Source organism: Amblyraja radiata, chromosome 23 (assembly GCF_010909765.2).
Source record: "Amblyraja radiata isolate CabotCenter1 chromosome 23, sAmbRad1.1.pri, whole genome shotgun sequence".
Taxonomy (NCBI): Eukaryota; Metazoa; Chordata; class Chondrichthyes; order Rajiformes; family Rajidae; genus Amblyraja; species Amblyraja radiata.
In genome coordinates, this window is record NC_045978.1 from 34,592,710 (window position 1) to 34,620,354 (window position 27,645).

General features: G+C 44.7%; 1 protein-coding gene across 3 annotated transcripts in view; it reads right to left on the bottom strand.

Moving 5' to 3' along the window:
* The window catches only part of nelfcd (negative elongation factor complex member C/D), a 52,186-nt gene extending 29,300 nt beyond the window's left edge, over positions 1-22,886 (bottom strand). Inside the window, exons 1-5 of one of the 3 annotated variants that reach the window (XM_033042020.1) lie at positions 22,711-22,886; positions 17,469-17,584; positions 12,271-12,380; positions 10,397-10,506; positions 1,954-2,061 (exon numbers count right to left, since the gene is read on the bottom strand). In XM_033042020.1, coding sequence (XP_032897911.1) covers positions 1,954-2,061; positions 10,397-10,506; positions 12,271-12,380; positions 17,469-17,584; positions 22,711-22,833 — 567 coding nt within the window. In that variant the 5' untranslated portion in view covers positions 22,834-22,886. Of the gene's footprint in view, positions 1-1,953; positions 2,062-10,396; positions 10,620-12,270; positions 12,381-17,468; positions 17,585-22,710 lie in introns of all 3 variants that reach the window. The other 2 variants (XM_033042019.1, XM_033042022.1) reach the window with 2 other exon arrangements.
* Positions 22,887-27,645: the final 4,759 nt, after the last annotated feature.

Consider the following 27,645-nt stretch of genomic DNA (forward strand, 5'->3'; position numbering starts at 1 on the left):
CCTAGTTTCTATAAGCTGTTTCTTTGGGGTGTCTTCACATTGCTAAATTAGGCACTCGTATCTCACAGAAACACAGCAGATTGCAGATGTTGGAATCTTGAGCAAAAAACAATCTGCTTGGTGGGGTAATAGTTGCTGCTCCACCCCACCTCCTCTTTATGTTGATTTTCTTCCCTCCAATCTTTCAATCCAGTGGAAGGGCCCCAACAGATGCTGCTTGGCCTGCTGAGGTCCACTAGGAGCTTATTACTCACATCTCACAGCTGAGTTTCTCTGAAATAGGAAACGTGGCTGCGATCATCCTCCACATACCTTCAAGGACGGCAGAGGAGTGGCAGGTGAAGGAGTGAGTGCGGGGATTGGCTGAGAAATGTAATTAGCAAATCGGTAAGTTAGCGAATTAGTCAATTTATCTAAGAAAAGTGCAAGTCTTTGGCTTAAGAGTTTTCGGCGAGGAGGCTGAGATGAGGAGATGACTCCAAAAGTTGGAGAGGGGGAGACGCAGTGAAGAAATGACAGGTAAGCTGATTCAGTGTGATGCTTGCAGGATGTGGGAGGTCAGGAACACTGCTGGTGCCTCTGGCTGCTACAACTGTGGAAAGCGTGTCTAGGTTCAGCTCCTGAAGGACCGTGTTGGGGCACTGGAGAGGCAACTGGATGACCTCAGGATCATCCGGGAAAACGAGTTTCCTAGATCGTCACACCGAAGGTACCGGAAGAGAGAAGGTGGGTGACGATGAGGAAGGAAAGGAAGCTTGGAGTACAGGAGACCCCGGGGGATGTACCTCTTGAAAACAGGTTCACCCTCTTGGAAGCTGCTGGGGCAGAAGACACTGCCATTTTGAGTGGGGGACAGATCTGCGAGTCACAACGTGGCGCTGAAGCAAAGCCGAAAAGACAGACGTCAGGCAGAGCCATGGTAGTCAGGGACTCCATCGTGAGAGGTACAGACAGGGGTTTCTGCGGCAACAGGCTGGATTCAAGGATGATGTGTTGCCTCCCTGGTGCCAGGATCCAGGACGTCACGGACCGATTGCAGGGCATCCTCAAGGGTGAAGGTGAGCAGCCGGAAGTGGTAGTGCAAATGATGTCGGGAAGAAGAGGAAAGAGATTCTGCAGCGTGACTTCAGGGAGCTCAGAAGAAGGCTGAAAAGCAGGACCTCCAGGGTGGTTATCTCCGGTTTGCTTTCAATTCCTCGTGCTGGTGAGGGCAGGAACAGGAAGATAGGGGATCTGAATGTGTGGCTGAGGAGATGATGCAGGGGGGCAGGGATTTAGGTTCTTAGGCCACTGGGATCTGTTTTGGGGTAAGGGTGAATTGTACAAAAGGAACGGGTTGCACCTTGACAGGTGGGGGACCAGCATTCTGGCAGGCAGGTTTGCCGCTGCTATATGGGTGGGTTTAAACTAAATAGTGGGGGGGGGGGGGGGGAGACAAATTGGAGTTCAAGAATGTATGTCATAGGGTGAAAGCTTTACTTGCTGCAGCTTCATAGGTACATTAAACATTACAAACAACAAGTAAATAAAATAAATGAACAGATATTCTAGGTAAATCAGACCTTGATAATGCAAGTCAAATACATAGCACAACTTTAGTAGTGCTAAGCTATTCTTGGACCAGGAAGTAATGATTCTCAGGCTCCTGTAGCTTCTTCCAGATTACTAGTGGCAAGGAGGGACCGTGGACAGGGAGGTGTGAGTCATTGATGATATTAGCAGCCTTCTTGAGGCAGTGCTTCCCGTAGATCCCTTCGATTGTGGGGAGGGCTGTACCTGTGATGGACCAGGCAATATTCCGCACTTTCTGTAGCCTCCTTCATTTTTGAGTGAAGAATTACTCACCGCCTTCTTTTGGGCAATTAGGAAAGGGTAACAAATAATGGCCTCGCTAGTGATGCCCATATTTCAAAAACAAGCGCGGGAAAAACATTGCAACCAAGTTGGTTTTACCTTAACGGTAAAATTGAGCATCAAGCAGTCGGGGTGAGCTTCTGCCAGTTTATAAAAGAGGTCTCTCCAAGTTACATGAGCAATCATTTGCTCTAGCCAAGCTGGTGTCTGCAACAAAAAACACACAATGATTAAATCAAGGAATCATGTTCGTAACTGCAGAAGAACTATTATGTCTCAATCAACTCAAATAGCTATGAAGTGTAGTGGCACATCTACCCAACGGTCAAACAATGGATACTTGGGTGCTTAAAACACAGCAAAAGACATCATGGAATTTAAATATTAACTTTTACCACTTGGGAAAGTTTTTTAAGACAAGGAAGTAAGTCATTTAGATGTGTGGCCGCAGGATTGCAGTCTAGTGTATTGCCCAAACCAACAACGGATGCTGATAACCTTTGTCCTTATTTCAATGTTTATGGCAACTTGCTGTGCAGAAATTAAATTATAAGTTTCATGCATGATAATAGTAATTGCTTGTCAAAAGTCTTTAACCTGCATTAACGTATGTGATTTAATTTATATATTTATATAATCGAGGACATATCATGACGATTGCTACTGGATGTTATACAGAGATCACCTCGTTAGCTGCAGTTCATGGGCCAATGTGCTCCTGAATTCCACATTGTACTGTGCGATGTGGATGTCAGGGAAACACAGGTCAAATGTTGGGTCATCTAACCTCTCTGGATGCAGCATTAACTCCAAGATTTGTGCTCAGAAATATGGAACTGCGTGGCCAGTCAGTTTGCATCTGATCCAGTAACTTTACACCACCCTTGGCTGGCACATGTGGCACAACCCCATTTATTTGAAATAGGATCTAAAGCAGTAAGTTAAAGGAAGGTAAATGGTTTGTTTTCCAAGAAAATCCAGAAGGTACGGCAGCACCTGGGGAGGGAAATAAACAGACCCTTCTTCAGGCCCTTCTACAGTTGTACAAAGACCTAGTGAGACCACACCTGGAGTATTGTGTGCCGTTTTGGTCCCCTAATTTGAGGAAGGACATTCTTGCTATTGAGAGAGTGCAGCATAGGTTTACAAGGTAAACCGCCATAATTAACATGTCATATGCTTAGAGAATGGAGCAGCTGGGCTTGTACACTCTGGAGTTTAGAAGGATGAGAGGGTATCTCATTGAACCATATAAGATTGTTAAGGGCTTGGACACACTAGAGGAAGGAAACATGTTCCCGATGTTGGGGGAGTCCAGAACCAGGGGCCACAGTTTAAGAATAAGGAGTAAGCCATTTAGAACGGAGACGAGGAAACACTTTTTCACACAGAAAGTGGTGTGTGTGGAATTCTCTGCCTCAGAGGGCGGTGGAGGCAGGTTCTCTGGATGCTTTCAAGAGAGAGCTAGATAGGGCTCTTAAAAATAGCGGAATCAGGGGATATGGGGAGAAGGCAAGAACGGGATACTGATTTGGGATGATCAGCCATGATCACATTGAATGGTAGTGCTGGCTCGAAGGACCAAATAGCCTACTCCTGCACCTATTGTCTATTGACTGATGGCGTGGACGGGTACACAGAGGTAGGGGTGGGGTGTAACAGGGTACAGGTGAGGATGATTGATTGTCAGATGGGTGGAGATAGTAACAAAGACTAAAGGTGAAATGGAGACAAAAAGGTGGCGGATGAGGAAGAGGAGTGAATTGTAAAGCCACAGTGAGTGAGACGGGCAGAAGGGTACATGGGGAAGGGAAAGGTGATGGAATAAAATGAAAATGGGGGATGGAGTAGGGAGGGATAGGAGATAAGTGGACAGAGGAGGGGAAAGAAAAGATTGACGATGGTAGCGGTTTTAAAGGTGTGCAACAGGGGATGGGAACGGGGGTTTCAATTGGAGAGTTCTATGTTTATACCATTGGATTGAATATGACATGCTGTTCTTCCAGTTTTCATGTGGCTTAATTTGGTCAGTCGAGTAGGTCAAGGACAAAAGGTCAATATGGGAATGGGAAGCGGAGATCAAATTGCTGGCAACCGTGAGCTCCAGCAGATGTTGGTGTACGGGGTACAGATCTTCAGCAAAACAGTCGTTTAGTCTTTGCTTTGTCTTGCAGATGTAAAGGAGGCCACATCGGGAGCACCAAATGTAACAGACAAGGTTGAAAGAGATGCAAGTGAAACTCATGAGGAAGGGCTGCTGGGGTCCCTGACTGGAAGTGAGGGAGGAGGTACAGGGACAGGTGTTACTTCTCCTGTGGAAGAAGGTGGTGGGGGGGGGGGGGAGGGGGAGTTGGGTGAGGAGATAGGGGCAAACCAAAGAATTGCAGAGAAAGAGGTCTCAATATGACTGCAGAAACAGCATTTCGTTCAGACCGAAAGGTCTGAATGACAAATAAAGGATTCAATTCAATTCTCAGCAGAAAGATGTGATTGGTGATGGCATCACGTTGAAGATGGCAGAATTGGCAGAGAATAATATGTTCGAATGAGAGGCCGGTGGGGTGAAAGGCGAGGACTAGCTGAATATTCTTGTGCCTGTACGGGGGGAGGGAGTGAGAGCGACAGCAAAGCTGCAGAAACAGGAGACACCGGTGAGCGTTCCACCCACGAAACAAGTGGGGGGGTGGGAATGGAAACTGCTTTTGCTGAAGTACTTGCAAGAGGTTGTAAAGGTTAAGGCAGCGGGTGGGTATCTCGTTTGTTTTGTTTTCTTTAGTTTCCTCAGTTTTATTTAATTTCTGAAACTTCATTATGTGTTAAGTAAAATTATTTTTTAATCATTTAAAATAATTTAAGTAATTAAACATTTTTAAATTTATTTCAACTGTTTTCGAATGTCTGATAACGAGACATTTAATACGTCTTGAAGACGTTTGGAAATCCAGGAAGCAGGCCTTGCTTCGTGCTCTGCCAGCCAAGGCCCTGTCGCTGCTCCACTTTGTGGGGTGGCTGCGACATTGTGGTCTAGAGCTTGACTTGATTTGTGCAGCTTTAAAATTGTGCAGCCGCAGGGGTAATATGGTAATTTTAAAATGGCTGGGACGACAGATGGCACAATGGGCTAAGTGTTCGGCTGGCAATCGGAAGGTAGCCGGTTCGAATTCCGCTTGGAGTGCATACTGTCGTTGTGTCCTTGGGCAAGACACTTCACCCACCTTTGCCTGTGTGTGAATGTGTGCGAGTGATTGGTGGTGGTCGGAGGGGCCGTAGGCGCAGATTGGCAGCCACGCTTCCGTCAATCTGCCTACAGAAGTAGCTTACCACCACCGAGTGTGACTGAGGAGTGAATGAATAATGCGATGTAAAGCGCCTTGAGTATTAGAAAGGCGCTATATAAATCCCATCCATTATTATTATTAATGCAGTTTAGGGTGGGGGTGGAAAGCAAGACCGTACAGCATCCGTTAAGGTGACTTACTCAAGTGAATGGAGTAAAATACTAAACCCACAATGTTTAGAGAGTACTACAGTCTGAACCATGGCTGGCATCATTTATTATAAGCTTCTGGTATCGCAGCCCACAAAATGAACAGAAAATAGACACAAAAAACTGGAGTACCTCAGCGGGACAGGTGTTCAGCCATGTCATAGAGTCAGAGTGATACAGTGTGGAAACAGGCCCTTCGGCTCTACTTGCCCACACCGGCCAACATGTCCAGCTACACTAGTCCCACCTGTCTGCGCTTGGTTCATATAACTCCAAACCTGTCCTATCCTTGTCATGTAATGTTTTGTTATTTAATTATTCTTCTATAAAATAGGAACCAGCACGTTTTTGCCATAAATGTTTTCTTACTCTGGTATCTGAGAAAATATGGTCATAGAGTACAGAAACAGGCCCTTCAGCCCATGCAGAACAAGATGCCCCATCTTCACTTGTCAAACCTGCCCGCGTTAGTCCATATCCCTCTAAACCTTTCCTATCCATGTACCTGTCCAAATGCCTTTTAAATGTTGATATAGTAGCTGCCTCAACAAATCTTCTCTGCACTCTTTGCAGCTAATGGTTGTGATGAATTTTTATTAAAAAAGAACCTGCCCTCTCATTTTCTGTATATACCATTAAAATAAACCCCCACAAACTCTTTGTATACAATAGAGAGTATGTAGTTTCCTAATCCAGTGGGCATTCAAGGGCATTTACTTTGTTTCATTATGAAAATGTGGCTGGATAAATGTAGTAAGAGGGGAGTATTAGATTGAATCAGAACAATTTTCGGGGGAAAGATGAGATCTGTACAAAGCCTGCCCCTCAATAGACCGCAAATGGCTACAGTTGTCAAACTGGAAGTAGTGGCAAATTTTATCATCGACTTCCGTTTTCATTCTGATGGTTCCTGTGATATGGCACATGATCTGCAGATATCTGGTTTCATCATTGACCTTCAAAAACAGGAAACAAAGTAGTGCAGTAGGGATAGGTTGGTAGAAGATCTTCATATTATGTGTGTTTAGTGCAGATCCTATTCTCTCATATTTCAGTGAAATAAGTAAACTATGTCTTAGAGCTCAGCCTCCAAGTATCTGCATACTGTGGCTTAATGGCTGCAGTTGGCATGTCCTTGGTTTACAAGTGGAGTGGATAAAGGTTGAACAATTCTCTAGTTGTCCTGTAGATTAGATCCATTCCAGCAGGCTGTTTGCAGAAGATGGCGTGGAATAATGTGGCAGGAAGGTTTGAGAATGCTGCAGTAATGATACAGCTTTGCTTCAACCCCATCTGCATTGGGATTGTCAATCGTGGACCAAATGGCCTGTCATCATATAGTGGACATAAAATGGAGATACATTTCTGAGGTTAGCCAAGAGGAATTTGCCACTGGTTCCCCATCAAGAGAACTGAAGGCTATTGTGAGTTTGAGAAAGACCAAGTCCAGTTGTTGATCTGGCTTGCCGCAGTTTTTTTGGAGTAAACATTTGATAAAAATCATGTTCATCTCTATCTTTTTGGTCGAGTCACGGAGAAAGAACTAGGTCACTGGGAGGAGGCAGTTGCGGAGGATCAAAGCAAAGAGTCTCCTTGTGGCAACTAGCTGTGCAGATAAGTAGCATTAATATGTTGACTGTCGGATTATGCATTATTTGGTAGTAGCATATGCTGAAAGGTTGAAGTACCCATATAGTGAATAAAATATACTACAAAATGTAATATATTTTGTAGTATATTTTATTCAATATATGGGTACTTCAACCAATTCGTCAAGATAGTTTGGTCAGAGAGGAAATTGTACAAAAAAAGAAGTAAGCAGAAATAGCAAACTTTAAAAGATTCAATAGTATTTAACCAATGCTCTAAAGGCAACAGTTTGTTCCACATACCCACCACCCTCTGTGTGACAAAGTTGCCTTTCTGGTATCGAATAAATCTTTCCCATCTCACATTAAACCTATGTCCCCTAGTTTTTGATTCTATTATATTGGGTAAAAGACCAATATGTCTGAAGAAGGGTCTCGACCTGAAATGTCACCCATTCCTTCTCTCCAGAGATGCTGCCTGTCCCACTGAGTTACTCTACCATTTTGTGTCTATGCATTTACCCTATCTATTCCCATCAGGGTCTTATACACTTCAATAAGATCACCCCTTATCCTCCTGCGCGCCTCCTAGCCTACCCAACCTCTCTCGATAGCTCATAGTCCTAGCAACATCCTCGTAAATCTTCTCTGCACTCTTTGCAGCTAATGGTTGTGATGAATTTCTATTAAAAAAGAACCTGCCCTCTCATTTTCTGTATATACCATTAAACTAAAACCCCACAAACTCTTTGTATACAATAGAGAGTATGTAGTTTCCTAATCCAGTGGGCATTCAAGGGCATTTACTTTGTTTCATTATGAAAATGTGGCTGGATAAATGTAGTAAGAGGGGAGTATTAGATTGAATCAGAACAATTTTCGGGGGAAAGATGAGATCTGTACAAAGCCTGCCCCTCAATAGACCGCAAATGGCTACAGCTGTCAAACTGGAAGTAGTGGCAAATTTTATCATCGACTTCCGTTTTCATTCTGATGGTTCCTGTGATATGGCACATGATCTGCAGATATCTGGTTTCATCATTGACCTTCAAAAACAGGAAACAAAGTAGTGCAGTAGGGATAGGTTGGTAGAAGATCTTCATATTATGTGTGTTTAGTGCAGATCCTATTCTCTCATATTTCAGTGAAATAAGTAAACTATGTCTTAGAGCTCAGCCTCCAAGTATCTGCATACTGTGGCTTAATGGCTGCAGTTGGCATGTCCTTGGTTTACAAGTGGAGTGGATAAAGGTTGAACAATTCTCTAGTTGTCCTGTAGATTAGATCCATTCCAGCAGGCTGTTTGCAGAAGATGGCGTGGAATAATGTGGCAGGAAGGTTTGAGAATGCTGCAGTAATGATACAGCTTTGCTTCAACCCCATCTGCATTGGGATTAAGTCAATCGTGGACCAAATGGCCTGTCATCATATAGTGGACATAAAATGGAGATACATTTCTGAGGTTAGCCAAGAGGAATTTGCCACTGGTTCCCCATCAAGAGAACTGAAGGCTATTGTGAGTTTGAGAAAGACCAAGTCCAGTTGTTGATCTGGCTTGCCGCAGTTTTTTTATAGTAAACATTTGATAAAAATCATGTTAATCTCTATCTTTTGGTCGAGTCACGGAGAAAGAACTAGGTCACTGGGAGGAGGCAGTTGCGGAGGATCAAAGCAAAGAGTCTCCTTGTGGCAACAAACTGTGCAGATAAGTAGCATTAATATGTTGACTGTCGGATTATGCATTATTTGGTAGTAGCATATGCTGAAAGGTTGAAGTACCCATATATTGAATAAAATATACTACAAAATGTAATATACTACATTTTGTAGTATATTTTATTCAATATATGGGTACTTCAACCAATTCGTCAAGATAGTTTGGTCAGAGAGGAAATTGTACAAAAAAAGAAATAAGCAGAAATAGCAAACTTTAAAAGATTCAATAGTATTTAACCAATGCCCTAAAGGCAACAGTTTGGTTTCTTGGTGAATTAATGAGGCCTGGCCACACTCTTCCAAGAAATTAGTAAATGCCTCATATTAACTGAGATAAGAGAAAGGGCAAGTCTGGTGTTGACATCGTCATATATTTAAAGCCATCATATCACTTAAATTGGTGCTTTTAAAATGGGCTGAACTGCCCATCTGCAACAGATGTCTCAACAGGATAACCAACACCACTCGTATCAAGCCAAAAATGAGGAAGAGACACAACTACAAACAAAGAAGCTGGGTTTTTAGGCTAGTTTATATATACAGCAAGAAGCAGGCCTTTTCGCCCACCGAATCCATGCCGACCCATTCATTCTAGTTCTATATTAACCCACTTTCGTAACCACTCCCTACACTCCTGGGGCTATTTACGGAAGACAATTAGCCTACAAACCCGCACATCTTTAGGATGTCGGAGGATATCGGAGCACCTGGAGAAAACAAAGTGGTTACAGGGAAACGGTGCAAACTCCACACAGACAGAACCCGAGATCAGGATCAAACCCGGGTGTCTGGCGTTATGAGGCAGCAGCTCTACCGCTGCGCCGCTGTGCCCTTGTTTCTTTATGGGTGGTTAATTAATAGAATGGGTAATTAGGATAATGATGGACAGGAAGTATTTTCCAGTTGCCTGAAATAGGATATTTAAGTTCATGCACAACGGATGAACTTGGACCATGAAGGAGAGCTTGTTCAGATGGAACCTTCATGCTTGGCACATTGATTAGCTTGAAAACCTGAAAAACATGCCTGATGCTGAGGCATTGCACTTCCCTCTGGAAGGCGACGCCGGACTGTCAAAGCTGCCACAGCCAGGCATAAAAACTGCTTTTTTTCCCACGAGTTGTAGCTCTACTCAATAACCAAAAATCTGTACAAGAAGGAACTGCAGATGCTGGAAAATCGAAGGTACACAAAAATGCTGGAGAAACTCAGCAGGTGCAGCAGCATCTATGGAGCGAAGGAGATAGGTAACGTTTCGGGCCGAAACCCTTCTTCAGTCAGACTGAGTTTCTCCAGCATTTTTGTGTCCCACCAAAAATCTGTAGCCTCCTTTTGCTCTGGTATTTTATTTAATTCACACGTTTAATCAATAATGTTTTATTATTAATGTTTAATGTTTTATGTGTCATTTCTAACTGTCACTTGTGGGCGGAGCACCAAGGCAAATTCCTTGTATGTGAATACTTGGCCAATAAACTTATTAATTAATTAATTAATTTACTGACTAATCCATTGCAAGAAAATTGTGACAGCAGTTATGATGATTGTAACTGTAATTTGTTTCTAAATCAAGGGGGGTGTAACGGTGGCGCAGCAGTACAGTCACTGCCTTACAGCACCAGGGGCCCGGGTTCGATCCTGACTACGGGTGCGGTCTGTACAGAGTTTGTACATTCTCCCGTGACCTGCATGGCTTTTCCAGTATGTGTTTTGTATGTGTCCTACTTTTGAAAAGCATTTCGAAAATTACCTCCCCCTCCTCTGTGAAAATGGAATCGGCTTTCCGAGGATCAAAGTGCTTAATGAGCAAACTCTTCAAATGGTTCTCCACAGTTTCCTGTACATGTGATGGTTCCACCCCTGAAAAAGATGATACAGACCACAAGGTTTCAGACAACAAACCAGTTCTGGTGAAGGGTCTTTGACCTGAAATATTAAATCTGATTCTCTTTCCATGGAAGCCACCTGACCTGCTGAGTGAAAACAAAACAGAAGTATAAGCTTAACTACCCAAATGCTCTATGCAACCAAATACAACTTGCAGGATACAGTCTGACCCATGAAAGTCTAAGGATTTATTTGGAGTGGAAGCAACCTTACTTAATCAAAACTAAGATTTTGTACTTCATAATCTAGGATAAACAAGGGGTCAATAAAACCCAAATCGTTTCACCAAATCACAGAGAAAAGGTACAGTATGTTTCTTTACATCCTGCAATTTCCAGAAGGATAAAAAAGTTAGGATTCTGAGCCCACATTTTAATTTTGATGACGTGTGGGAAAAAGCATGATAATGCAATATGATTCCTTAGTCTATTTTCTCTCCTCCTAGACATTTAGTCTCCAGCATTCACCATTAGGGCTTCTGCATGAAAAATCATTGCTTGGATATGAGGCATTAATAGAACCGCCATCTCCAACTCAACCCACTGATGCCTAAGGAAAGGATCGTACACTGAAGGGCTCTACAGACATGATCTCATGAGGCAAATTCACAGGCACTTCTCAAGTGGACAGAATAACCCAAACAGTCTATTATGTAGACCGGTACTCCTTGAAACAGGAATTTCAGGTACATGCTAAATAATACCAAAACTATAACCATGGGGAGTCAAGGTCAAGTAGCAGAATGGATTCAAAATTGATTAAGAGAAGAAAAGGTATGAAAAATAATAAATAGTTATTAAGAATGATGTCTCTCAGGGGTCAACAAAAGTACATCAGTCATTATTGATCTAATTTAATAACCTTTAGGTATAGAGGCACAGCAAAGATAACTTCAGAGTTTGCAAATGATATGACATTTGGAAATGTGGCCAAAGTGACACGTGACAATAAGCTAAACTAAACTAACTGGAACATTTCTGAAGCGGGACAGGAACAGTGGGAATTACTTCATTGAAGATGAAATACAAATTGAGAGAATTATAATAAAAGCATGGGGATCCATGAAATTAGAGATAGAATAGCAAAAAAGCAGATAAAACATATTTTGTCTAGAAGCAAGAATTCTACAAACAACACACTGAGACTATAGGATTCTATAACACAATTAAATCAAAGGATCACATTGCAACATAAATAGTAACAGAAATTAGAATAAACCAATAATGGATTCAACATTCTTTGAAAGAGAAAACTATTATTTTCTGCTTCAGTGGTAGCATTTTTTAATAAAATTCCATATTGCATTGTTACTTCTACCATAATTTGAACATGTCTAGCAGGGGGAATTATATCAAATAAACAATGTCACTAAAACAATTTTATCTGGAATTTAACATTCAAGACTGAGGATCTGATAAGGAGGCATTACACAGTTAGTGTATTACCAGGGACATAGCTAGAACAGAGAGAAAACAAAATCACACTGGAAGAGGGTGACATGCCTTTTCACTCATCCTTAAAGGTTGATTGAGGGAGAGGAGGGTTGTACATGAAACACACTCTAATTGCTGAGGGCAATGCGGCACAAGCCAAAACACAAACAAAACATCATCTCAAAAGAGTGACCCAGGAGGTAGAATTTGGTAACCAGAGGATTAGTGAGTTGTAGTAAAAAAATGGAAGTTCATTTTGAAAACTTTGGTTGTTCCAGTTTAGCCAGTGCTAATTGAGGATTACCTGTCTGGATAAGCCACTCTGCCAGCAGATTTACAGTCTGTGCTACTGCCGTGTAATTCTCGGACAGCATTTGGATCACATGCTCTGGAGAGCCCCCTGCCTGGAAATATCTAAGAAAGCAAAGCAGACACAGTCTGGGTAAGTCACTAGCTCATCATCCAAGACCAGAAATTAGTCAACATCATATTCCACATAATTCAGGCTAAATCAGTAATATATACTACACAGATTAGAATCATTAATCTCAAATCTATTTGCCTCTGTTTTGTCAGTATTATGCTCCAGGCTCAAATTAGTCCCATGCATCATAAGTTCTCGCCTTACGAGACGTCATGCTCGGACATTATTAGCCCAAAGTCCCATTTGGCCTGATCTCAGCCACTATCATATCCCACTTTACCTTACTAAATCACAACAATCATGCCAATCCGTTCATGCTAATCAATATCATATTAGTTTAGAGATACATTGCCGAATCAGGCCCTTCGGCCCATCGAGTCTGCGCCGACCAGCAATTCCCGTACACTAGGATATCCTACACACTAAGGGCAATTTACAATTTTTTACGATGCCAAATTAAGCTGCAAACGTGTACGTCTTTGGAGTGTGGGAGGAAACTGGAGCACCCGGAGAAAACCCAAGCGTACAAACTCCATACAGTCAGCACCTGTAGTCAGGATCAAAGCCGGGCCTCTGGCATTGTAAAGCAGCAACTCTACCGCTACGCCACCATGCCCCCACATGACTCTTGTACAGTTTTACATCAGCTCTAGGGATTAGCATGTGTATATTAAAGTAGAAGATAACTCCGAATGTGAGTGACGTGATGTGACTTGCCTGCACTTTGTGACTTTTGTTAAAAAGCTGGTTGAAAATCAATCCAGAAGATGTGTTACATATCAAAGACAGTTTTATAGAAAAGGTGGGCACAATATTTTTCACAGGGTCAACATTGATATCTGCATATCAGGAATAACTCAACTGGAAGAGATTTAAAAACTTTGACCATCTCATAATTTACACCTAACCAACACCTCTGCAAACGTATTTGGTCATCAATCAATCATTTTATTCAATGAGGGTGATTATTCAATGAGGGTTATAAATCAATCTGGAATGTATATGTTGTTAATTTTGTTTTGTTTTTTCACTCATTGACAAATCCATTATGGATTTTGTTGAATAATAGAATTGGTATTCTGATGTTAGATAAAATGGCAGAAGGTTTGGTGCCACACTGTGGTCATGAATACAAATTCACACGATTTTCAGCGAACCAGCTTTTGATATGCATTAAGGGAGACAGCACGAGCCAGCAAGCAGTCTGAAAAGAGGATAAAAGAAGCAAGTTAAATTTTGGGGGGGATAAAAAATGTCAAATGAGTTTGCATTAAGTTGCAGTTTCAAATAGTTTCCAAGAATGGTTGGCAGAAGCTATGACAGTTATTCTGTTCTGGTGCCCTCACTGAAAAATAGTCTAAGATGTTATCCAAAACTAAATTGAATTTCTGGTGCTCGAGTCATGAAAGGTTTGCATGCAGGTACAAGAAGTATACAGGAAAAACAACAGAATTTCATAATTAACTGCTTGGGAAATTGAATACAAAAGTAGGAGCTTATGCTTCAATTACAGGAATATTGGTACAGGTGCACAACCTTTTATCCGAAGATCCAAATAACGAAAACCTCCGAATAGCGGCCATTTTTTCGGTCCTTGAAGAAAGGTCCTTGAAAACGTTCGCCGAGGGCGGCCCGCAGAGGTGACAGCGGAACCTCCGGTCGGTCCTCGAAGAAAGGGGAACTAAATCCCCATTCATAAAAGAGAAGATGAGGGTATATTGCGCGGGAGGGTTAATAATTGACAATATGCTGCTGCCTGCCCGCTGAGTTAAAAAGTTCCCACGGTGGACTCACGATACACAGTGTTTCGTGAGTCTTGCGTGGGAACTTTTTAATTCAGCGGGGCAGGCAGCAGCAGATTGTCGCTCGCTTCAGTATCACCCCACCTACACCCTCTGCTTCCCGGCCATGTGTGTGACCCCTTCCCTCCCCTCTCCAGCACCCCGCCCATTGCACCGGCGCGGGGGCTTTGCACTGTCTTCACGGCGGCGATTGCAGCAGGACCGTGTCAGGACCAATTGGACACCGACCACCAGGCCCACCGCAAGCACGGAGATCCCAGAGACCCATAGCCAACAGCAGCCCAGCCCAGCCCCACTCCAACTACAGAGGAACCTGGGTTGCGGATGACGGGGCGCAGCTCGGGGCGTCGTAGGGGCCCATCGGGGAGCGGCCACTCAAAGCCACGCCGGGAGATGTAGGGCCCTGCCCCGGCCTTGATGTTGGAGCCCCCGGCGGGCGCTAGCAAGTCCGCGGCAATTTACAGCCGCGCCGGGCGTTGTAAGGCCCCCCTCCAGGTCACTCTCAACCTCTATGATCTTTGCTCTCAACCTCGTAATTCGGGCGGGAGAAGTCGCCGTTGCCGGTGCCCCGCAAAGCAGTCTCCCACCGGAGACCCGCGAGCTCCCGGTGTCACCATCCACCGGAGTCGGGTCGCAGCAGCTCGCCCCCGCAGCTCTCCACGCTCCGAAGCTGGCTAGCTCCACGGAGGTAGGTCCGTAGGTCCACAGCTCCACAGCTCCCACCGCCGCCCACCGACCCCCAGGCCCACTGCAAGCACGGAGATCCCAGAGACCCACAGCCAGCAGCAACTCCAGCCCAGCCCCGCTCCAACTCCAGAGGAACACGTAGGGGCAGAAGCTGATGGTGTGCAAGGTACGTCTTGTTCTTGGGGTGGCGGATGAGGGGGCGCAGCTCGGGCTGTGGGCGAACTGCCACTTGTCGCTGTAGCGGCCAAAGATCATAGAGGAGCTCCTCTATGATCTTTGGTAGTGGCCCATCGGGGAGCGGATTCCTCTGGAGTTGGAGGGGGAGGGGGGTATTGTGCTGTTTGATCGCCCCCTGCTATCCCAGGGACAGGGAGACACAGCGGCTTTTTAGACTGGTGGGCAATCACTTCCAAAGTTCTGCCCACACAGTCAGTACACTTCTCCTACACTGTATTTCATACAAACATTTATTCTGCAAGAAAAAACGACATTGAAGACTCAAACTCGCGATCGAGTAACTGCCAGGATCAAGGTGCAAACTAGCGACCTTGCGGATATGAGCCGAGCACTCTACCACTGAGCCAGCCATTAAAATCTACGCTAAAAAAATTCCATTCCGAAGACCGACAAATTCTGAATTACGAAAAGTGTCTGGTCCCAAGGCTTTCGGATAAAAGGTTGTGCACCTGTAATGCCTTATCCGGGAGACCAGGGCACAATATTTGTCTTGTTGTAAGGAAGGTAGTTAATGCAATGGAAGCAGTTCAAATGTTTATTAGATTGATAACTGAAATTAATGATTTCTTAGCGAGGAAAGGTTACAAAGGTAGGGTTTAAATTTGCTGGGTTTTGGAAGCGTGCGAGGAGACTAGATTGAAAGATAAAGGTTCCCACACGGTTTTGACGTTGGATGTGCATAGGATGTTTCAACCAGAGGAAGAATCTAGAATTAGAGATCACTGTTTAAAAATAAGTTGCCCATTTAAGGCAGAGGTGAGACAATGTTTTTTTCCTCACAGAAGATTATTAATTATTGGAACCCTCTTTCCCAAAAGATGCTGGAAGCAGAATTGTGTACTTTTAATGCAGGGTATATAGATTCTTGATAGTAAAAGAGGAAAAGGACACTGTGGGTTGTCCAGAATGCAGCGTTGAGGTATGATCACATTGGCCACAACCTTGTTAAAAGACAAAACAACCATGAGGGATGTATGGATGGATGCATCGTATTGAAACGACAGACAGGTAGGTAAAGGAGATGGGGTAGTTCTGCTGGGAAGGAACAAAATTCAGTCCTTAGCAAGACAGGACATAGGATCAGATGATGTAGAATCCTTGTAGATAGAGCTAAGAAACTGCAAGGGTAAAAAGACATGATGGGAATTACATACAGACCTCCGAACAGTAGCCCGGATGTAGCCTACAAATTACATCAAGAGATACAGACAGGGTGTAAGACGGGCAATGTTACAGTGGTCAGGGGGGATTGCAACATGCATGTAGACTGGGAAAATCTGGTTGTTACTGGAGCAAGTGAAGGAATTTGTAGAATGCTCTACGAGATGGCATCTTCGAGCAGTTTGCAGTCAAACTCACTACGGTAAAAGCAATTCAACCTACAGTTTGGGAGACGATGACTTATGAACTTATGAATGGTCTATGCCTGCTCCTTTTCATCTGCCTAGCAATTATTCATTCCCTCTCTGACTGCACTTGTCCCAACTGAGATGTGCTATTTATGAAACATTCAGCATCATGGATGGACAATAGTCAGATCAGCTGTTCCCTAATTGCTATGTCTGATGGGTTCCTCCTGCTGACACTTCTGAACCTGTGATTGTTCAGAATACAAGATGTATCCTGGCTCTATGTATTAGATTAGGAATATTCTTAAAGTACTGCCACTAGTAGATTACAATGTTTTTAACTACCTTGAACAAAATTGTTAAGATCTCCAGCTCTTGTTTAAACTAATTTATCCCATACTTGATTATTTAATGTAACTATGCATCCCATGCTTTTTGTGCTCACCAAGATTGTGCCTCTCACACTTCATTTACACTCGCCAGGTCTGCCTCACACACTCCTTTTAAATTCATAGTAAATCTCCTGTGCTCCTTTTAAACCCACAAGTGCCCTCTCCCCCACAATCCTTTTAAATCACCGGGTCTATTTGTTGCTTTTACCTATTCAAGATTCAAGATTCAAGAGAGTTTATTGTCATGTGTTCCAGATAGGACAATGAAATTCTTGCTTTACTTCAGCACAACAGAATATAGAAGGCATGAATACAGAATAGATCAGTGTGTCCATGTACCATTGTATAAATATATACACACATGAATAAATAAAACAGATAAAGTGCAAATAAACAGATAACGGGCTATTAATGTTCAGAGTTTTGTTTGAGTTTAGTTTAATAGCCTGATGGCTGTGGGGAAGTAGCTGTTTCTGAACCTGGATGTTGCAGTCTTCAGGCTCCTGTACATTCTACCTGATGGTAGCGGGAAGATGAGTGTGTGGCCAGGATGGTGGGGGTCCTATTAGGGTTGTGTTTCTTACTTGTCTATAATTGCATAGGTCGGTTACCTTTTCAATGTGTTGAAAATAGGTGGCTCCATTATGTAATCTCGACTGGAGAACTTCTGCAGGCATTCCTGCTGCACCTCCGCATCATCTTCACCATCCCCATCGTCTTCATCGTGCTGAGTGGCATATTAAAAATTAATCAGGCCTGTAATGCAAAATATCCCTCAATCTCTTACTGTTCCTAGTTTTCCCTACCCCTCTCCTAAATATGTTGACAAATTTCAAACTGAAAGCTTCAAGGCCCAAAAGTAAGGTTCATCCTCAAGAGTAAGTTCAATAATGTAAATTACTGACTATACAACTGGATTGGCAGCTTAATGTTCCAGGGTACAGCTGCTACCAGAGAGGTTGAGGTTGGGGTAAAAGAGAAGGGGATGTTGCTTTAATTGTTTAAGGGGAACGTCATGGCGGTGGTCTGAGATGTCATACTGATGGTTTGTCCAGTGAGGCTGTATGGGTGGAGCTGAGAAATACAAAGGGGATGATCATCTTGTTGAGTATAGGAGCAAAGAGGTCCATCTGCAGTTGTACAGGGCCCTAGTGAGACCACACCTGGAGTATTGTGTGCAGTTTTGGTCTCCAAATTTGAGGAAGGACATTCTTGCTATTGAAGGAGTGCAGCGTAGGTTCACGAGGTTAATTCCCGGGATGGTGGGACTGTCATATGTTGATAAAATGGAGCGGCTGGGCTTGTATACTCTGGAATTTAGAAGGATGAGAGGGATTCTTATTGAAACGTATAAGATTATTAAGGGATTGAACATGCTAGAGGCAGGAAACATGTTCCCGATGTCGGGGGAGTCCAGAACCAGGGGACACAGTTTAAGAATAAGGGGTAGACCATTTAGAACAGAGATGAGGAAAAACTTTTTCATCCAGAGAGTTGTAAATCTGTGGAATTCTCTGGCTCAGAAGGCAGTGGAGCCCAATTCTCTGGGTGCTTTCAAGAGAGAGTTAGATAGAGCTTTTAAAGATAGTGAGTCAGGGGATATGGTGAGAAGGCAGGAACGGGGTACTGAATGTGGATGACCAGCCATGATCACCAAAGATTCTAGAGCAAGAGTTAACCAGAGAGTTGCGAAGGGAACCATCTCTGCGGAAGACTGTGGAGATGGGTAGAGCCTTCTATGATTTTTGATGATCACAGTGAATGGCGGTGCTGACTTGAAGGGCCGAATGGCCTACACCTGCACCTATTATCTATTGTTGGGAGAGTATTACAGGCCCCCAAATAGTTACAGGAATTAGAAGAGCAAATTTGCTAGGAGATTGCAAGCAGCTACAAGACTAACAAGGTTGTTATCATAGGAGATTTTTACTTTCCCAATATAGACTGGACTGTCATAGTTGAAAAGACTTAGACGGGGTGGAATTTGTCAAATGTGTTCAGGAGCATTTTCTCAGGCAATATGTACAGAGCCTTACATGGGACAGGGCAAACCTTGATCTACTCTGAGGAAATTAGTAAGGGCAAAAGACTGAAGTGTTCATGGGAGAGCCTTTTGAAATCAGTGACCACCGTTAGCTTTAAGATAGTTATGGATATAGACAGGACGGGCCTGCGAGTTAAAACTCTGAGGCAGACACAAAATGCTGGAGCAACTCAGCGGGACAGGCAGCATCTCTGGAGAGAAGGAATGGGTGACATTTCGGGTCGAGGCCCTTCATCAGACTGATGTCAGGGAAGTGGGCGGTACAGAGATAAAATGTAGTCGGAGACAGTAAGACTGGTTGGAGAACTGGGAAGGGGGAGGGGATGAAGGGAGGGAGAGAGAGGGAAAGCAAGGGCTACTTGAAGTTAGAGGTCAATGTTCATACCACTGGGGTGTAAGCTACCCAAGCGAAATATGAGATTCTGTCCTTCAATTTGAGCTGGGCGTCACTATGACAATGGAGGAGGCCCAGAACAGAAAGGTTAGATTGGGAATGGGAGGGGCAGTTAAAGTGCTGAGCAACTGGGAGATCAGGTAGGTTAAGGCAGACTGAGCGGAGGTGTTCAGCAAAACGACCGTCGAGCCTGTGCTTGGTCTCACCGATATACAGGAGTTGACACCTGGAACAGCGGATACAGTAGATGAAGTTGGAGGAGGTGCAAGTGCGGTCCTTGGACGGAGTCGAGAGGGGAGGTAAAGAGACAGGTGTTGCATCTCCTGCGGTTGTGGGGGAAAGTACCTGGGGAGGGGGTATTTTGGGTGAGAAGGGACGAGTTGCCCAGGGAGTTGCGGAGGGAAGATCTGGCCAGTAGTGGGATCCCGTAGGAGGTAACAAAAATGTTGGAGGATTATATGCAGTATGCGACGGCTGATGGGGTGGAAGGTGAGGACAAGGGGGACTCCATCCTTGTTACGAATCGGGGGAGGGTGAGCAAGAGCAGAGCTGCGGGATATAGAGGAGACCCTTGTGAGAGACTCATCTATAATGGAAGAAGGGAAACCCCGTTCCCTAAAGAATGAGGACATCTCCGATGACCTGGTATGGAAAACCTCATCCTGGGCACAGATGTGGCGTAGACGGAGGAATTGGGACTAGGGGATAGAGTCTTTACAGAAAGCAGGGTGGGAAGAAGTGTAGTCTAGATAGCTATGGGAGTCAGTGGGTTTGTAATAGACGTCAGTCGATAGTCTGTCTCCTGTGATGGAGACGGTGAGATCTAGAAAAGGTAGGGAGATGTCGGAGATGGTCCAAGTGAATTTGAGTGCAGGATGGAAATCAGTCGTGATGTTGATGAAGTCAGTGAGTTCTGCATGGGTGCAGGAGGTAGCACCGATGCAGTCGTCAATGTAGCGGAGCTAGAGTTTCGGAGATAGGCCAGGTGTACGCCTGGAACAGTGATTGTTCGACGTGCCCTACAAAGAGGCAGGGTGCCTTGGATTTGGAGGAAGTGGGAAGAGTCGAACGAGAAGTTGTTAAGAGTAGGGACCCGCTCTGCTAGGCGGAGGAGGGTATTACTAGCTGGAAATTGGCTAGTTCAGCGGAAACGTCACCCATTCCTTCTCTCCAGAGCTGCTGCCTGTTGCGCTGAGTTACTCCAGCATTTTGTGTCTACCTTCGATTTAAACCAGCATCTGCAGTTCTTTCCTAGTTAAAATTCTGAATTGGGGCAAGGCCAATTTTGATCGTATTAGACAAGAGCTCAAGATGAAGGAGTAGGTTGTTGGTGAGCAAAAGAACGCCAGGTAAGTGCGAAGCTTTTAAGGCTAAGGGAATCAAGGGATGGAGAGAAGGCAGGTACAGGATACTGAGTTGGATGATCAGCCATGATCATATTGAATGGCCTACTCCTGCACCTATTTTCTATGTTTCTATGTGACATACTGGCTACGTGACTCTTTGACTGTAGGAACGAACTGCAGATGCTGGTTTAAACCGAAAATAGACACAAAAAGCTGGAGTAACTCAGCGGGTCAGGCAGCATTTCTCGAGAGAAGGAACGGGTGACGTCTCGGGTCGAGACCCTTCTTCAGACTGAAAGTCACGGGAAAGGGAAACGAGATATAGACGATGATGTAGCGAGGTATAGAATAACTGAATGAAAGATATGCAAAAATGTAAACATGTAACAATGATAAAGGCAGACAAAAAGTGCTGGAGAAACTCAGCGGGTGCGGCAGCATCTATGGAGAGAAGGAAATAGGCAACATTTTGGGCCGAAGATTGGTCTGAAGAAGGGTTTTGGCCCGAAACGTTGCCTATTTCCTTCGCCTCATAGATGCTGCCGCACCCGCTGAGTTTCTCCAGCACTTTTGTCTACCTTCGATTTTCCAGCAACTGCAGTTCCTTCTTAAACAATGATAAAGTAGGTATGTTGCAAAACATACCTGAAGCGTCGCTGAAAATCTGTCCCAGCCCGTGTGCGCGATTTTGGCGCCGTTTAGAAGGGGGCGGGTTTAATACGCGATTTTCCCTAGGCTGTTCAAATCGAGGTTTTTCAGCCTAGTTAATTATTAACGAAAAATCGCTGGAAGATTCCCTCGCTTGAGCTATTATTAGTTTTAAGGGCTTTATTAAATTGTTATGGTAGGTTAAAAATTAACCTCTAAACCCCCGACCGCAATCTACCGCAATGTGAACGTTCTAAACCAGCGCGTTCACAGGATCCCACTAGAAAGCTGATTTAAATGGACTTTAATTTACAGCAATTAAACACTAAATTACTTCCATTTGGCCTATAAATTAATGTAAATGAGATTTAAAAATCATGTTTTACTCTGAATTATTTGTGAATATTATTTGGACACTTAGGCTATTTAAAAATGTTAATCATTTATTAAGAAATGGATAGATGTTTAGATCTAGTAATTGAAGTTTGAAATTAGCTACAATTAGGTAACTAACTAATTATATGCTTTAATTTCAGGTCATCCAAGTAAGATTATTTAATATTTGTTTCAGAATGCTTCAATCTATGATAACTGAAAATTTCATTCAGTTCTCTTAATTTTTAAGAAAGTTATGGGCTTTTGACTGTCCACGATCACAGCTTTTTTGTTATGTCCATAGAAAATCAATAGGGAACAAGATGCTAATTTCCGAGTATGAAAATGGCCATAACATTTTAAATACTTGAGATATGAAAGTGAATTAGGTGTCAAATTAAACTTATTTTTATGCTTTATCTGATGGGATAAATTGCAGACTTGATTTTTAAAATCTCAAAATTTTGTAACATTGCTAGATAAAGGCCATTGTTAGCTGTTGTCCATTGTTGTTTGAAGAAGGGCCCCAACCCAAAACGTCACCCATTCCCTCTCTCCAGAGATGCTGTCTGTCCCTCTGAGTTACTCCAGCATTTTGTGTATATCTTCGGTTTAAACCAGCATTTGCAGCTTCTTCCTGCACAGCTGTTTGGTTGCGGTGGCCTGGTGTCAGCAAATGAACGGCGCAGGTCTTGAAATAGAATGTAACCCCCACCTTTGGTCTACTTGGCCCCGCCCCCACTGCATCCACGTCCCGCCCCTGCTTAGCCCCGCCCCCATCTCGACCCCGCCTCCAAACCGCACCCGCTGAGTTTCTCCAGCATTTTTGTGTACCTCCAAACCCCTGGCCCCCCCCCACTGCATCCATGCCCCCTGCTCGGCCCCGCCCCTGCTCGGCCCCGCCCCTGCTCGGCCCCGCCCCTGCTCAGCCCCGCCCCCATCTCGGCCCCGCCCCCACTGCCTCCCCGCTCCGCTCGCCGCCGACAGGCCCGCGCCTCTTCTCTATCCGCCTCTCATTTTCAACCAGAATGAAGAACGCTTCTCACCATGGAGCCATCCTGTTCTTCCCAGTCCGCCGCGCTCCCGAAGTACTCATCGCTTATCCCCTTAGCCCGGAGGCCACCGCCAGCACCGGCGCTACCGCCACTCCGTCCACTGCTCTCGCCCATGGGTCCCGGAGTAAACAGACGCCGCGGAGGGAACCGGGCCTGCGGCAGGAGAGGCTGACCTCCCGACGCAGCGCCATCTATGGCACCGGAGTAGGAAGAGCGGCCACTGTAGCATCAAGAACCAGCCAACTTTGTTGGCTACTTTGTTAGAAGGAACTGCAGATGCTGGTTTACACAGAAGATACACACAAAATGCCGGAGTAACTCAGCTGGTCAGGCAGCATCTCTGGAGAGAAGGAAAGGGTGGCGTTTCGGGTCGAGACCCTTCCAACAGAGTCAGGGGAGAGGGAGACACAGCTGAGAGAACGAGACATTAAAGGGGTGGAAAATGTAGAATAGATCATTGTTAGTTAGGAGAAGGTGACAACGAAGCATACAGAGATACAATTTAATCAGGGTGACTGACTGGTTGGAGAACTTGGAAGGGAGATGGGATACATAGGTTACTTGAAGCTAGAGAAGTCAATATTCATACCACTGGGGTGTAAGTTGCCCATGTGAAATATGAGGTGATATTCCTTCAATTTGCGCTCAGCCTCACGTCCTGCACAACTTGTTGGGTACTTTTGCAAGCTTCCTGCTTTGAAGGAGGACAATCATCTGATTCTCCCCATCACCCGTGCAACCTAAATCCATCATCAGGAACCCAGGAAAAATACAATCACCAGGGAACCAAATTGTTGAAGCTGCTTATTGAAAAATCTCTGCAACTCATCCTGGAGTCCTACAAGCAGCTGTTAGTGACATAGTTGATGTATTTGTTTTAATTTCGCAAGATTCCCTTTATTTGGGGAATATTTCATTGTATTGGAGAACAGGATCAAAGAACGAGGAAAGCAAGAAACTACAGGCCTAGACATCATTAATAGATAGATATCATTAAAGAATAGCAACACATAATAGAAGATAAATACAAAAAGCTGGAGTAACTCAGCGGGTCAGGCAGCATCTATGGAGAAAAGGAATGGGTCTGAAGAAGGTTCTCGACCCAAAACATCACCTATGCCTTTTCTCCAGAGATGCTGCCTGACTCGCTGAGTTACTCCAGCTTTTTGTGTCTATCTGCGGTTTAAACCAGCATCTGCAGTTCCTTCCAGCACGTCGCGGTTCATTCCCCATCTTATGTGTTGTGTGTGTTTCCTCTAATGGATTTCCTCTAGGTATTCTGCTTTCCTCTCATATCCCAAACACATGCAGGTTGGTCAATCGATTGGCCTCTGTAAATTGCATCTAGTGTGTAGGTGAGTTGGAGAACCAGGAGCGAGTTGTGAATGTGGGGAAAATGTAAAACAAGGGATTCATATAGGATTGGTGTTAATGGTCAGTGCAGACACGGTGGGCTGAAGGGCGTTTTCTGTCCTGTAACACTATGATTCCGTGTTGAAGCAGGATTCTTAGAGAAAGTCTAGATATTCAGGAAAAATCAACAGTTTTGTGAAAGTAAAATCATGTTATCTAATTTATTGTAGTTCTCTACAAAGGTAATACATAAATGTGTGGGATGGATGCACTGCAAAGATTTTCAGAAGAAATCTGAGCTGTAGAGAGAGGTTGGCCTTTATTCCTTGGAGCGCAGGAGGATGACGGGCGATCTTGCAGAAATAAATAAAATCATAAGGGGAATAGATAAAGGTGAATGCACAAAGTATTTTACCCAGAGTAGGGGAATCAAGAACCAGAAAACATAGGTTTTAAGTAGAGGGGGGTAAGATTTAATGCAATGTCAGCCTCAGAAGTCGGTTATGGGAACGGATCCACTGGCTCCAGCTGAGCCAGAGTTCCAGAGCCCCGGCTGCAAGGGGGAATTTCAACCCACCGATCGGAAGCCTAGCCACGAAAGTCCCAATGAGGTTGAGATTGGCATAGGTGGGGGTGGGGGGGGGGGGGGCAATTTCAAGTGAGGTCCCATATATTTGCCAAACACGGGCAAATGGGCCTAACTTAGATGGGGCATCTTAGTTGACATGGATAAGTTCAGCCAAAGGGCCCGTTTCCATGCTATATAAGTCCAAGGCAATGTGTCAAAATCTGTTGAAGAAAATAAAATGACATGGCATTGGGGGCAAGGATTGGTTTGTTAATAAGAAAAATAATGGACATAAGTAAGTATTTTACGAAAGATACCTTTGGAAAGATATAAGGAGATTATAATGAAGTTTGGGTGAAGATGCTGAAGGTATGATTGCTCAATTTCCCAATGGCACAAAGGTATATAGGAAAGTTGTGAAGAGGGTGTAAGTGGGCTGGAAATGGAGGGATACCGATGTTCAGTGAGTAGGAAATGATCTGGCAAATAGAAAATAATGTGGGAAGCTGTAAAATTGCCCAAAAAATCTAGCTACTCCCACAAGAGGAAAAATCCTCTCCATGCCCAATCTATCAAGACCCTTTAGGATATTCTCCACTTTACTTTAATTCACTCCGGCAGTTACAAGCCTAACCTGTGCAACCTTTCCTCATAAGACAACCTGCCCATTTTGTGTCTTTGCAACCAGAAGCCCTGGATGAACTAAGAGATTGGTATTTTGCTAGAGGGCGAGATCTATGCTGTTTACGACTGGCGATCCAATATCGTGCAAAGAAGTATCATACAAGAATCCGCTCGGCGAGCTGCTACGGCTCCTGGCGAACCGCGGAGTAGCTGAGGCCGGAGCTCCCGTGGGTCAGAGCCCGCGGCCAGCGAAGTTAGCGGAGGCCATGGCCACGGTTGGAGCCCGCGGCTAATGAACCCCATGGCCGAGGTCGGAGCCTGCAACTGATGGAGCCCATGGCCGAGGTCGGAGCCTGGGTCGGCGGAGCCTGTGTGCCCTGAGACGACGGAGCCATGTGTTTGGGGCCTGGTTGGCGCCACGGAGGCCCGTCAGCGATAGTGGAGAGGTCGGTGCAGCAGTCAATGTACCGATGGACGAGGACGGACCACGTGGAGTGAGGACGCTGCTGCTGAGGGAAAGGAACAAAGGAGGAGCTGATGTGGGGTGGACCGCCTTGGGGGAGGACAATGGACAATCCGGCGTGGGGGGACTGCCGTTCGAGGGGGGCCTGGCGCAGATACTTTGTAACTTTGTCAGCGCCCTCATGTGGCAACTATTTGCATACCTTTGGTATGCAAGCAAAGAATTTCACTGCGACTTGTCACATGTCATTCATTCATTCATTCAAGTCCAGGCATGACTTGCTGAAATCCACGAGACAACTTCAAGCTAATCTGGTGTCGCACACGGACACTAAACAGTGATACACCTACCAAGGCCACTCAGCTCTTGACAACCATAAAACATACAGCTCATAAGCCCCATCTTATATGTCTCACATCCCTACCCCTGGCAGCACTCAAAATAATGTGGCCCCGCACTTCATCTTTATATATTACCCTGTGGTGCGTGGGTCTCAAAAGGAAGCACGAAGTCCAGTGTTTTGAGAGGCACCTTTAATTATGTTCCTCCCGGTTGTCGGGAAGACCAAACAAGAGAAAGATGGCACCCAAACCCCTGCCTTTAAACCCTCCGGCTAAGGGCCGCCTCCGGACTGGACCACTCCCGTGCCAAGGGGTTCGACAGGTATGATGGCACGACCCTCGGGAGCCGCCACAGGACCCCCCCCAGAACCCGAGGTACGAAACGCACCGGCTGGCGGGGCGGGACAATGCGACATTGGTGATCCTTGGACTATCTTTGATCAGACTTTACCTTGCATTAAAAGTTATTCCCTTATCATACACAGTAAATGGCTCAATTGTAATCATGTATTGTCTTTCCACTGACTGGATAGCACACAACAAAAGCTTTTCACTGTACCCTGATACGTGACAATAAACTGACTGAACTTCTAGTAAACGTCTTCTGCATCATCTCCAAAGCCTCCACATCCTTCCTGTAATGAGGTGACCAGAATTCCACAAAATATTCCAAATGCAGCTTAACCAAAGTCCTATTAAGGTGCAACATGACATCCAGACCTTTATACTCAATGCTACAACTGATGAAGGCAAGCATACTACATTCCTTCTTTTACCACTCTATCTACCCGTATTGCCACTTTTAGGGAACTACGAACTTGGACCCTTTGTGATCTCAATGAGGTTGATGTCAGAGCATCCTTCCAGAGGATAAATCCACGGAACGTGTCTGACCCAGATGGTATAAGTGGATGCTTGGAATATTCGGGGACATTTTCACCCTGTTCTGAAGTCTGAGGTTCAAATCTGCTTCAAAAGGGCATCTGTTGTACCGGTGCCTAAGAAGAGCACAGTGACCTGACAACTGTCTGGTAGCACTTACATCTATCGTAATGAAGTAATTTTAAGGGTTGGCTATGGTGTAAATTAATAGCTGCCTCAGAAGTGATCTGGGACTGTCTTAATTTGCCTGTCACCACTACCAGTCAAAAGCAGCTGCTATCTCACTGGCTCTCCACTCTGTTCTAGAATACCTAGATAACAGGAACACATACATCAGGCGGTTGATCATCAACCACAGCTTGGCTTTCACAACTATAATTCTCCCTAACTCATCAACAAGCTCCAAGATCTGGGCCTCTACCCTCCTTTACTACCGGATTCTTGACTTCCTCATTGGCAGTCCTCAATCTGTGCGCATCACTCAACATATTTTCCTCACTGGCCTTCAACACAGGGCCACCTCAAGGATGCATGCTTAGCACGCTGCTCTATTCTTTTTTAATCCATGACTGCGACTAAGCACAACTCCATTGGCATCTATAAATTCCCTGACGACACCACTGTTGTTGGCCAAGTCGCCAGTGGTGCTGAGTCAGCACACAGGCGAGAGATGGAACATCAGGTTGAGTGGTGCC